This window comes from Brachycentrus maculatus, unplaced genomic scaffold (assembly GCF_059751285.1).
Source record: "Brachycentrus maculatus isolate JH-2025_06_01 unplaced genomic scaffold, ASM5975128v1 h1tg000326l, whole genome shotgun sequence".
Taxonomy (NCBI): Eukaryota; Metazoa; Arthropoda; class Insecta; order Trichoptera; family Brachycentridae; genus Brachycentrus; species Brachycentrus maculatus.
The window spans coordinates 1,629,311-1,642,137 of record NW_028281075.1 but is presented as its reverse complement, the minus strand read 5'-3'; the positions used below and the strand labels follow the sequence as shown (position 1 = coordinate 1,642,137).

The 12,827-nt window shown below is 35.6% G+C and overlaps 1 protein-coding gene across 1 annotated transcript in view; it reads right to left on the bottom strand.

Moving 5' to 3' along the window:
* LOC148304235 (putative G protein-coupled receptor CG31760) overlaps positions 1–12,827 on the bottom strand; it is a 58,503-nt gene that overhangs the window by 4,180 nt on the left and 41,496 nt on the right. The window contains exons 3-12 of the mRNA XM_088268542.1: positions 11,410–11,635; positions 4,361–4,517; positions 3,518–3,682; positions 2,848–2,992; positions 2,645–2,756; positions 2,117–2,252; positions 1,352–1,505; positions 993–1,102; positions 612–756; positions 447–516 (exon numbers count right to left, since the gene is read on the bottom strand). Of these exons, the coding sequence (XP_088124668.1) occupies positions 447–516; positions 612–756; positions 993–1,102; positions 1,352–1,505; positions 2,117–2,252; positions 2,645–2,756; positions 2,848–2,992; positions 3,518–3,682; positions 4,361–4,517; positions 11,410–11,635 (1,420 nt within the window). The remainder of the gene's footprint in view (positions 1–446; positions 517–611; positions 757–992; positions 1,103–1,351; positions 1,506–2,116; positions 2,253–2,644; positions 2,757–2,847; positions 2,993–3,517; positions 3,683–4,360; positions 4,518–11,409; positions 11,636–12,827) is intronic.

Below are 12,827 nucleotides of genomic sequence, written 5' to 3'. Positions count from 1 at the left end.
AAAGCTGCTAAGAGGCCCTTACACACTGCGATTGGTTGTGTTAGATCGTATGCGTTCTTGGATCGTGCGGATTGCAATGCGTTCCATACATTTTATATGCTGTAATATGTCTGTTTTTATAAAAAATAAACCTTTTATTTCTTTTACAAAAATACATTAATTAAATATTATTTATACTTGTATTTTTTTCAAATACATGAAAATAAGCTTTGGGAGAAAATGGGCACTATATGGCACATAAAATGAATGGAACATATTACGATCTATGCTTTCGATCGCATTGCTTTCTAACACGATCAGTACAATCTATCGCAGCCAATTGGCAGCTTATAAGGGTGTCTTTAGAGATCGCATGTGTTATGTGATCGGACCAGTAGATCTAAGGGTGGATCGGATTGCAGTTTGTGGGCAAAGCCCCTTTAAAAAACTAGATCAAGTTTAATTACCAAGAGCTAGGCTGTGATCCCACCAGTTGTATGTGCATTGTTTAAATTTGAGGCCTTCTCTATCAGTTATCTGAAAAAACAAAGTCCTTGCAATGTGTAGTAATGTTTCTCAATTTTTATTTAAAGTTGATATATAGTATACTGGATATGCACATATTTGCTTACATCTTCAGCGTGTGGTGGATCTGAGAGAGTCCAAGTTCCAAGAAAGACGAGCATGACTAGTAAAACTGGAAGGAGCCAGCGTAATAGTTGCCTTTCTGTAAGTTTCACTGCGTGTGCTGATTTTACACGATACGTAAGGGATACTCTGAAATCAGAATAAGACTAAGTAAATCATATGAATACGGATAATTTGATGGATTAAACATTAATAAAAGAAATTTGCAATTTTATCTCCAGTACCACATGTTTAAATAGGGTTTTCAATATCGTTAATAATTTATAAACTAAATAGTTAACGAAGTATACTAACCCTAGAATAAATTTAGAATATTCATTGACTTATCTACAGATATTTTAAAAGAATATATTTATAATATTTACCGCCATGTTTTCATAAGAAGTGCTGTGTACGTGATACAGAACCCAAGATGTCTGCACCATTTGGTGGCGATGCAACTGTATTTGTCGAGGACTGGGAAAATGGCAGCCATCTAGTATCATATAAGAGAAAGGAAGAAAGTTATATACTTTATAAGGAATCAGATAAATGCTTTTACCAATAAGAGTCAAATATTGTATGTATTTTTAACTATGACATTTCTGATATTCATTCAGATTTTTTAACACTATTATTTTACTATCATATTTGAGGAAATTTGTACATTGAGTAATTTCCTCAATGACTAGGTTGGTAGATGGTTGTTAAGTGAGGTTAGTTATATTATAAAGTTTATTATCACCTCCAAGTACATGATGGCACATCCCAAGAGTGTTATGGCCAGGAAAATTGGGCTGGCACTGCGAAAAACTTTGGCTCTGTGATGACGGTGAAGAAAGATAGCAAGCACGATTGTCCCTGCAGCACACCAACTTGATATACCCAGCAGGACACCTCTGTCAATTAGTAAAATATATGAAAGTGTGAATGTGGTAAAGCAGTACTTCTAAATAAGTTTCCACCTGTGGCCTCTCATGTTATATTTTCAGTACAACGGGGACCGATATGCTCACAAAACCTCGAAAAATATATGTTGTGACCATATCAGCCAACACCGCAAGGGAAATATTACAAAGGCTCGTTTTCTTTGCAAAAAATCTTTTGCTCCTCTCCTCTCCTTTTTGATAACATTTTCGATTTGAATATTTGTGATTATTTACTGAAAAAATAAATGCCAGCCTGAATTTGAAACCCCCAGCTTTTAAAAGACAGATACAGGGGGCGTATTCTCAAAGTATACTCACCTCACCACACGTGATGTGATGTGAGTGAAATAAATCTTAACGATAAATTTATGTTTATAATTGTTGTGAACTTTAAACATATAAAATATGCTCTGCGGTCAGTTGATTTTACAAATGGTTTTTCGGAATGGAACGGAGACTAACATAACGCAAGAGCAGCTAGTACATTAATAATAATATATAATATGTATTGCGACTGTGTGTTTACTTTGTGATAACACCTTCAGGTACCACAGCCTCACTATAAGTTATAGATATGTTACCTAAATGGCCAGTTATAGGATGCTCGACAGGGCTGCGGGCCTGTGCACGTTACACATCCCTCGGCACAAGGGAAACAACGCAAGGCATCCCATCCTCCACCAACACTTTCATTTCCCCCACGTTCTTGCCATGCAACTGAAATCATACCAAAAACAAATGTAACTAGGCACAGATCAAAAATAATTACAGATATAAAAATATTTCTTTCTGAGAATGTACCTATATGTATAAAAATTTGGTAAGAACGATGGAAAGTGTACTTTTATTTAAATTCTAGTATTATGTAGGATATATATGTTCCCTTATATACCATAAGTTGGTACACAAGGCTTTGAATAGACTAGAGAAAACCTAAAAGCCACTTTGATTTATGAAACAAGTTTAAATATATATCTCCAAGCACAGTTTCCATATCTTTAATTCTTCCATTCCCTCATTTGCTCAAGTATACTCAAGAAGCTACTAGCTTTGGTAATATGTATAACGTTTCAACGTACAATTCCGATGAAATAAATGGCTTTGCTTACCTTCAACTAGTGAGCCATTGAAACCACGGGGGTGAGAGATGGAATAAAACCCATCTCGACAGTGACATACATATGCTCCACGTGACCAATGCTTTCCTGTACGGGGTGAACACTGAAATAAGAATTTTACAATTGAATAAAGAATGACAAATTGGTTTATATAATGCTTGAAACTATCCATTGTTTTTGAAATTCAGAGCTACCTTTGTGGTGGAATTTGAGCATTTGTGTGATCCTCGGAAAATATCCAATGGTTCTGGTAATATAGTACGAGAGGGAGTAGAGTCATCACACTGATTTATCTCCAAGTCTGAGATATCTAGATCTAGGGATACCAGCACACTTGAACTGTAAAGCACATTATCATATGAACATTATTAGGTATTCTATTATTATATGAACATTATTGGGTATATTATTTTATGTAATAAACTTAATTCATAAAATTAAGGGTGACCAAATGAAATTTTATATATGATTCTACTGTGGTTAAAATTGTCTCATTCACAGATAACGATGGTAAATTGACTTTTTGTCCTTGTAAATGACATAATCGTACACATGGAAACTTTAAAAAAAATGCTTGATAAATAAAATCTTATTATCATAGACGAGGGCATTCGTTGAGTAATAAAAAAAAAACAATACAAAAATTTATAAATATCGAGAATAGCAACAGAATTAAATTAAGTCTTATGGTACTCCAGATAATAAACTACACATAAATAAAACTAGGAATTGCGACTGATCAAGGTTGCGATGATCATATTCAGAAAGTCAAGGCTCGAACCCGGAGTGATGACGTTCAATGATTTAACTGTTTTCGCCTAGGAAAGATAACATAAAAAGACGCTTATTGCTGATAATAACTACCTTTTAGACACGAATCCGGGCAGTAGAATGGTATAAGAGAGAAGCCAACGTTTTGCCTTACAGCTGTAGTATGGAGCACTCCACCGTCCCTTGTCAGAAATTGTCATATTGTTTTTTTCATCGTCTTCTAGCAAACTTACATTAGATTTCAACACCGATTGCCACCTGTAATTTTTATGCATAAAAAATCCTTTAACCATGAATATTTTCATCTAAACGTTAACTTAAAAAAAATCAACAATGAATTTTCTTTCAATTCAGTGTTCAATTTTTAACATCTTTTTATAAAATATCTTATTTGTTGCAAGAGGGAAAATTGTGATTGAGGGGATATTATTCCTCGCCGATGATATTTTCTTTCATCTGGAAATTTATAGAAATTAGTGGAAGGAATCTCCTTCCATACATCGGCAAAATATTTTTGTAACCTAAAAAGTTTGATTTTTATAGTGTAAAAAAAACTCCGCCTAAGGGCGTTTGTGTACTACACGGAATTACACGGAATTTTACCGTCCGGCACGTCAGTTAGCATTTTAAAATGATGATTGGCTGGGTTCGGCTAGTGCTTTTCTCCGTCCATCTTTCTTCGGATCGGTGCTCTTGATTAGAGCATGAACACGTTGCGCGTAAATTCGATCGGGCTAAACTGTCGTAGTCGTTTTCATTTTTCAAAACCGGACTGCCGGACGGTAAACTTACGGGTAGTGCACAAACGCCCTATGAGATGCACCTTTAATTTAGAAAAAAAACACCAAACAAATTTTACTGAAAAAATAAGGCACGCAATTTGTGACTAAGTAAGTATATAGAATTTAATTTTCTGATAGTAAGGTAGATATTTACCACGGTGATAGAGGGTCGGATTCAGTTTCGTGTGTAGGGGCTGAAGAGGACCTCAGCACGCTGGGATTAGAATCTTTGACTTCGAGGACTAGAGATCGAGCTGCCAGCGCCCCCGGGGCCGTCCGCACCAATGCTTGAGTCACCGCATCAAGGACACCTTTACAGAAAAATAAAGTTAAAAATCTGAAACATTTTCATATTCGCAATCGCGATACATTGGGTTTGAAAATGGGTTTTCTATTGCTTCAATTTGAAAATAAATTTAAATTATGGTATTCGAGCGAATTGGTTAAATTTTGACGTTTTTTTTTCAGAAATTGAAATCGAGTACAATTTTTAGAAAATTGAAATTCTGAGCATTTACAGATCCAAGGGTGTTTTTTTATTATTAAGAGAACGGTGCTAATATTAATTGTCATTAAGTAGAAAAGGAGGGTTAGGAAAAAAATATATGAATATTAATAAGAGCAAATAACCCGACCAATTTGATTTTTTCTTAGATTTCGTTTGGGATTGGTGGAAATGGTAGACGACGCGACCGATGCCAGAAAAAACTGTGCTTTGAAAATCATTTACGTGAAATTTGGTATAAAATAATCATATTTTCAAACAAATTCTTTTATTTATCATTTTGTAGATACGAATAACGTTATTGATCCTACATTCTAAATTCAGCACCACGTCTCTACATGATTGATAACTTAAATGACACGTCATGTAGATAGGTACGTGGTGAGGTCCAAAAGTTTCCAGTCTGAATGTGTTCGCGGTAAAACTTATATTACAAAAATGTTATCATCAAATATCCCCCTTTGAAGAATTGATACACTTTAAATGAGTAGTTTATATCTATCATAAAATATCATGGAAGTGTTAAAATGGCCTAAAATAACTTCACATTTTCTTTGGCATTTAAAAAAAATAACACCTATTTTAATTTTGAAAACTTTAAAGCTCATTTAGATTCAAAGGTAGTTGCCTCGGTTTTTAGAAGTCCATTAATCAATATTTGTATAAATGTATTGTTTTTTTTCTACTGCGGAAAGAAGTTGCATTTCTCAATTTTTTATAAATAAGAATGATAATGTCGCTCACTCCTTTCAACACGTCATATATTTAAAAAAACTTGATTTTACAGGAGATCGTTTTTAAAGTTTAAAAATACAATGAAATGTATTAAAAATAAATATCAAGCCACTTATTGAACTTTTTACTGTGTAACAGTTCTTTTTAGGTATAACCTGAATGTCTTTTCTCCATTTGAAAAAAATTAGTAAATTTTTTATAACACATTTTCTTCAAAATGCAAAAACAAAACTTTCTGCCCTGTAGCGGGTAAATATTAAGCTAAAAATATGTTCCTTTTGCTGAGATATAGTCATTTTCTGGCCATTCCGAAAACATGCACAACTGGAAATTGACGATTTTTGATATAAATATGACGTTGTTGAAAGGAGTGAGCGATGTGTATAATTTTTTTGCCACAGATTTCGATAAATCATATTTTATTTTAAATTATTTTTACTCAAGTAGAGTTTTTCGACAAGATTTTCAATACTACTTTGAATCATGAGAACTAGTTCAAATATATTTTTAAAAATACTAACATTTTTATAAAATACTTAAAATATATTTGAACTATGTGACAAATATTGGTTGAAATAAGATATTGCATCCATTTTTTCTATCGTATTATTTTTAGGGATAAACCTTATTTATTTAATATTAAGTAAACACATTCACTGTTATTTTTAAGACATATCAACTGAATATGTCATGAATCTTTGTAGTCCATAATAGGATAGAATAATTTTCTTAGGCAACTAATAAATATATATTTTTTATATTATTAAATAATAATAATAATAAATTTGTTTCGTAAAACGTCAATCTAATTTGATTTGTTAAACGTCCAATTTGGTTTGTAAAACGTCAAATTCGAAGTAAAAACCAGTATTGGCTATTCCATGTATCTTATATCTCTGTTATTTGTATACTTTCACGCGCACATGGTCCTAAAATAGCTGGATTATCAATGTAGGTAGGTACAGCGTTATGATAAACAGGTGAATTTCCTCTCGGGGATGGTTCGCGTTACACACATCGGTGCCCCCGTCAAAGCCTTTACGCCGGCAGGCTAATGAGGTGAACTACCCTTCAACCCCGTCCCTTTAGGTACATTTATCTCACTTGTGCTCCGCTTGTTAACCTAATTTTACTCCGGTAAGTATTTATATTTAACGTAAAATGGCCCTCATGTCAAAACAATACGTCCCACACAACAAAACAAAACAAATATGTATACAAAAGTCAAATCAGCAAAATAAACCATGTGACAAACTGAAAGGCATAGACGTTTAACTCTTACGACTCTGTAGGCCAGACATTCTGGCCCGTATGATTCTAGTAGGCAGCTCCGTGGGCCACAATGTCTGGCCCGGCGCAGATATAACCTTAATAACTGATTTCTCTATCACCCAAGTATATTCTACCAAAAAATATTTCAGATAAATACAGTTAATCTTAATTAACATGGTCATACGAATTGCCAGACAGAGTGTCCCAAAATTAGAGAACCAAAATATTTATTCCAATGGTAGAAAAACGTCGCATTTCCTTGATCAGAGTAGCTGATCAGTTATGAGAAAAAATGGTCAGAGTGAAAAAGGTTAAAAAACAAATGGTTTAATTTAACGCGTTAACGCCAATAATAAAATTAGTCAAATTTGAAAATCACAAAAAAGCTTTTCGGTAATATACGTACACATTCGCCTCATAAATTTGCTTACTTACTATACATATTTTTAAATAATATTTATGATGTAGTTTGTCTCTCTAAGTTATTAGAGAGAATGAATCTTCTCCTGTATAGCTTAAACCAGTGGTCCCCAACCTTTTAATGGCCGCGGACTGGTTGACGTTTGATAATTTTACCGCGGCTCGCTGAAACCGCAGTTGGTCAAAACTATAAGCTAAAATAAAAATTTAAAATGATGTTTTCAGGCGTTTCTCAAGTATTTGAATATAAGCCAGGATTCGGACCCCACATACAAATGGAAGAGTTTCTGCTTAGTAAAAGCTTTCTTCATCCCACCATGGATGTCTCTAGTGACCTCGCGCATACTGTGTTACGAGTTTGATCAATATATCTAGATATTTCAAGAAAACGGACACCGCTATACGTCAACAAATTTTACGTCATGGGGTGTGTTATGGGGCGTATCCCTTTATGTATCTGCTTTATAGAGCTGTAATAGTAGAAGTGTGGATTCGTTTCTGTGACGTCATTCGTTATCAACTTACGAAAACAACGTTTTTGCAAAGGTGAATTTTGCAAAAGAAAAAGATGAATGAAAATATTGATTATATAGGCTGTTATAAACACAAAATGAGTCTTACACAATCCTTTATAGGATGAGTATGATTAGATATTTACCATAAATTAGATATTTCTCCCGAGTGATAATATCCTATTTTAATTTTTAAACACGGTCTTGGGCCACACGGGGGTTGGGAACCACTGGCTTAAACGACTCGCGAAATAATGCTTTGATAAGACTTGTGACGCCTCAATCCAGGGATACTGGCATTCTGCCAACGTAGACAATTTTGCCAATACAACTAGGTGTATTACAAAAAAACAACAACGAGAAAAAGAAAAACAACGATGTTCTGTTTCGGAATTATTTGAGCTTTTGATGAACTAAACGGATTATAGCTATCTTAAATCGCCCCAATCGAGGCATACGCGCCTTATAACTTGGCGTTAGTTGGAAGATTTTATTATTGAGCAGTATCCTTGATATACCTACCCTATATTACTTCAAAAGTACTGGATCATCGAAAAATAATACCAGCATTCAAAATAAGTACAATGGAAGCTCTTATAACGGCACCTCTCATAACGAGTAAAAAAGCGACAGCGACTTAGCGAGCGACATTTTGCAAAGCGAGTTACAGAGAAAAGCCAAGTCCCTCCTCCGAAAATCCTTTAAAAATGTATTTGACATCTGACATTTGTTAGTTTGACTACTAAGCTGCAGTATTGCACAGATAATAATCGAAATCCCCTTTTCGCGACATTCACTTGTGAGCCGGGACTTCCACACCAGTCAAAACAAAAAATGTTTCGCTTAACGAGTAAGATTATGGAGCGAATTATGGACGTTATGAGAGGTTCTATCGTATTATAAAAAAAACTGTTACAGGTAATTCAATGGTTTTGATCTTAAAATGTGTGGATTTTTTCGTACCTTATTATGTTTCGATGTATGCACCGTTCGTCACTCTGCAGATGTTTCTAGTCGATTTCTTGCCATGTACCTACGTGCAATCATTTCAGGAGTAACTGTCGAGATAGTGGCAGAAATTCGCTCCCACAGGTATTTCACATAAATGGAAATGTAAATAGTTACAATTCGTCGATTAACATCGAAACATACTAAGATGCGAAAATAAATCTATCTTTTGAAGATCAAAACCATTGAATTATCTCAAATAGATTTTTTAATTTTTTATAACAGTTATTTTAAATACACAGACGCCGTGGCGTAGTCGGGTAGACGCTCGACTGCGAAACTGGCGTTGCGGGTTTAATTCACGCCAATTGCAAAATGAATTCAAGAAATATTCATTTTCTTTTGGTCTGAGTGTTTGTAATGTATTTTTCACATAAACCTTCCCTATCCTAACTATCCTACCTGCAGACAAGCCTCTGAAATAGATGATTTGCGGGTTTTTCCTTTTAAAAAAATGTTGGTATTATTTTTCGATGATTCTGTACAAAAACATTAATGGCAAAGAATTACAAAATGGTTGCTATTGTACTATTATTTTAAATATTAAGGGAAAATACGATAATACTAAAATAATACTGACTCGAATGTGGGAACGTGCCAGATTAAATCGAAACGTACGGCAAGCTTTAATACAAGTACGGCAAGCTTAATAAGCGTTATACAATTTCAAAATAGGAATTGTGCTCGAAATTTATTCTGTTCGAAATGGTATCGGTTAAAGTAGGTACTTATGTATGTAATGGTTTTACATAACAATAAAAACCATTAATTATTTATTCAAAAAACGTTTTGTATATTCAACTGAGATTCGTTTGTTTTTGTACGTTGCGTTGGTACGTTGATATAATTTTATCTTTAATTTGGTTTTTTATTTTTAATGTAGATATACGAGTATGTAAGCAATTTGAGTTTGATGAAGATTAAAAATTCAATAAAGGTTTAATACCAAATTTAACATTTACAACAAAAATTGGTTACATACCATGTAAACAATTTGGCTCCTTTTTCGTCCCCTGAGAGATGGAATTTAAAATCCTTCCTAAGTATGTACGCTGTGCACTGTACACTGTGCACTGTGTACTGTGCTCTGTGCTTTGTGGACTGTACACTGTGCACTGTGGATTGTGCACCGTGCACTGTGGACTCTGCACTGTGCACTGTCTACTGTGCACTGTGTGCTGTGAAAAGCGCACTGTTAACTGTGGCCTGTGCACAGTGTACAGTGCACAGTGCACAGTGCACAGTGCACTGCGCACTGCAAAATGAGCACTGTGTGCTATGAACTGTACACTATGCACTGTGCACTGTATATTGTGCACCGTGCACTGTACATTGTACAGACGAATTTTACGTTTTTATATTAAGCGGTTGGGGCTGTAGGTTGATGAGTCTCCCATATAATCCTACTACACGAACGCGCTTATCACGTAGTACGTGCATTACTTCGCGCTAACTGCACGTGCTGTGTATTCGCGAGAAGCAGGGGCGTGTGAATGCTAAAATTGGTGTGCTCGAGCTTCAGTTTCGCCGTTCACACGCTCCTATTTATTTGCGCGTACCAGCATGCTCAGAAGGGCGTAAGGATGTAAAGCATACACGTCTTTACGGCTCAGGAAGAATGAATTATTAACAGGCACGCAATAAAAGTTCTGTTGATACAGTTTTGAGATATCTTGATTAAATATTCCAGACGGTTAAAGAAAATTCTCGCCCGAAAACGTCAATAATTCCCGATGCCCACGTCTTTTGCTGAGAATGCTTACTTCTGCAATCGTTGAATCGTTAATTTTCATTATACGCTCTTTTAACTGTCAAAACAATATGATGAAAAATGATGTATTATACACACATACAGTATTTGCAATATGAATCGATTAGACCCATTTAAAATGTGGATACATCGTAAAATGCTACACATTCCATGGATCGATAAGGTCAGCAGCGAAAATGTGCTCCAAAGAGTAAGAGCAGCGAAACATTACTGACTGATATCAAAATCCGGAATGTCTCCTAGTTGAGTCATGTGCTAAGAGGAGAAAAGTGCGAGTTATTACACTTAATCATAAAAGGTAAAATAGAGGGTCGACGAGGTGTGGGCAGAAGAGAGATCTCCTGACTCCGGAATATATAGGGATCAGGAACGTCGAGGCGCTGTTCAGAGCTGCCCGAGACAAGGACAATTACTCTCAAGTGATAGTCGACATCAGGGGGACTGACATGACACATTAAGGAAATAGTATTTGAGTCAGTTACATCGTTACGTTAGTAACAGATAAGGTTAGAACACTGTACGATGTACACTGTGCGCTGTCCACTGTCCACTGTGCACTGTGTACTATGTATACACTGTGCATTGTGCACTGAGCACTGTACACTGTACACTGTACATTGTACACACAAATTTCACGTTTTTAGATTAAGTGGCACTGTACACTGTACAATGTACACTGTGCACTGTACACTGTGTACTGTACAATGTACACTGTGCACTGTGTCCTGTACAATATACATTGTGCACTGTGCACTGTGCACTGTGCACTGTGCACTGTGCACTGAGCACTGTGCACTGAGCACTGTGCACTGAGCACTGTACATTGTACACACAAATTTCAAGTTTTTAGATTAAGTGGCTAGGGATGCGGGTTAATGAGTCTCCCATATACAATAATTCCACTAGCACTGATTCTGCATTTCTAGATGCTCATGTATGAACTTATTGTGAAGTACGTTTAGTGGGTGTGGATATCTCACCCTGAGCGGGCGCCGGGCCCAGCGGCTCCAGCACGGCGGCCGCGAGGCGCGCCTGGCTGCGCGCCGTGCCGAACCCGCGCGCGTCCAGGCGCACGGGCAGCGCGAGCCACGCGCGCGTGACGCACAGCGTGCCGCGCGCGTTGCTGCTCACCCCGTGCACGGCGCGCAGGGCCTCCTCCACGCCGGCCTCGGCCTCGCCCTCGCCCTCGCCGTCCCTCGCGCCGCCCTGCGAATCAATCATTCATCATTACAACGATTATTTGGTAGTAAATATCAAACACTTGTATACTATTAGACCACTAATTGAGTTTTATTTTCCATATTATTTTTTGACATCTCAATAAAGATAAGGAAGAATATGGAAGTCTGGGTATTTATGGGGCTGACTGTCATAGGCTGGTGTAAGTGATCACTTTAGACATATCGCTTACTCCTTTCAAGAACGTCAAAAATAAAAATAAAGTAAATTTTCAGTTGTGCATGTTTTCGGAATGCCCAGAAAATGTACTATATCCCAGCAAAAGAGGCATATTTTTAACTTAACTATTTACCCGCTAGGGGTCAGAAAGTGTTGTTTTTGCATTTTGAAGAAAAGGTATTATTTAATTATTTTTTAAATGTACTAAATATTTTTCAAATGGAGAAAAAACCTTTATGTTTAACCTAAAAAGATCCGTTGCACAATAAAAAGTTCAATAAGTGGCTTGATATTTATTTTCAATACGTTGTATTATATTTTTAAACTTTAAAAACGATCTCCTAAAAAACAAGTTTTTTTTTATTTATGACGTTCTTGAAAGGAGTGAGCGATATGTAAAAATCACCAATTATACCCATGTTTGACAATCACACCACTCAAGTTCTTGGAAGGTTTATATAAATGATCCAATTTCGAAACATTGTTCTTGAATTACTAGAATTTTGCTGGAGACATCTATTGGTGAGTTGAAAGAAGTTTTTTTATTGAGCAGAAACTCTCTCATTGTATTATATGTGAGGTTCGAATCCTGGATTTAAATCACATACATGAGAAACGCTAGAAAATATCATTATTTAATTTCACACTAGTTTCGAAAAGTACAGATCTTGTGCTTGGAGAGGGAGTTATCAGTCTGTGTATGTTTATAGTGTTCGGTAAGTTTGCTTTTTAGAGTGTTTGTGTATTATATTTATTAATTTCTTAAGGGTTGCTGTACATTCCTTTATTATGCCTTTGGTCCATATTTTTGTATGCCCTCTTACTTCCGCTGGTAACATATAAAAAATGCTCGGAACTATGTATTGAAGTGTTCTTCTTCCATATTAATTGTTAAGTGGCTAAGGTTTTTAAAATGTAAATGACTGGTACTAATACGACAAGGTCGTGTACGTTTTTTTCTAGATCATTAAATTCATATCTAGTAGATTTACTAAAACAA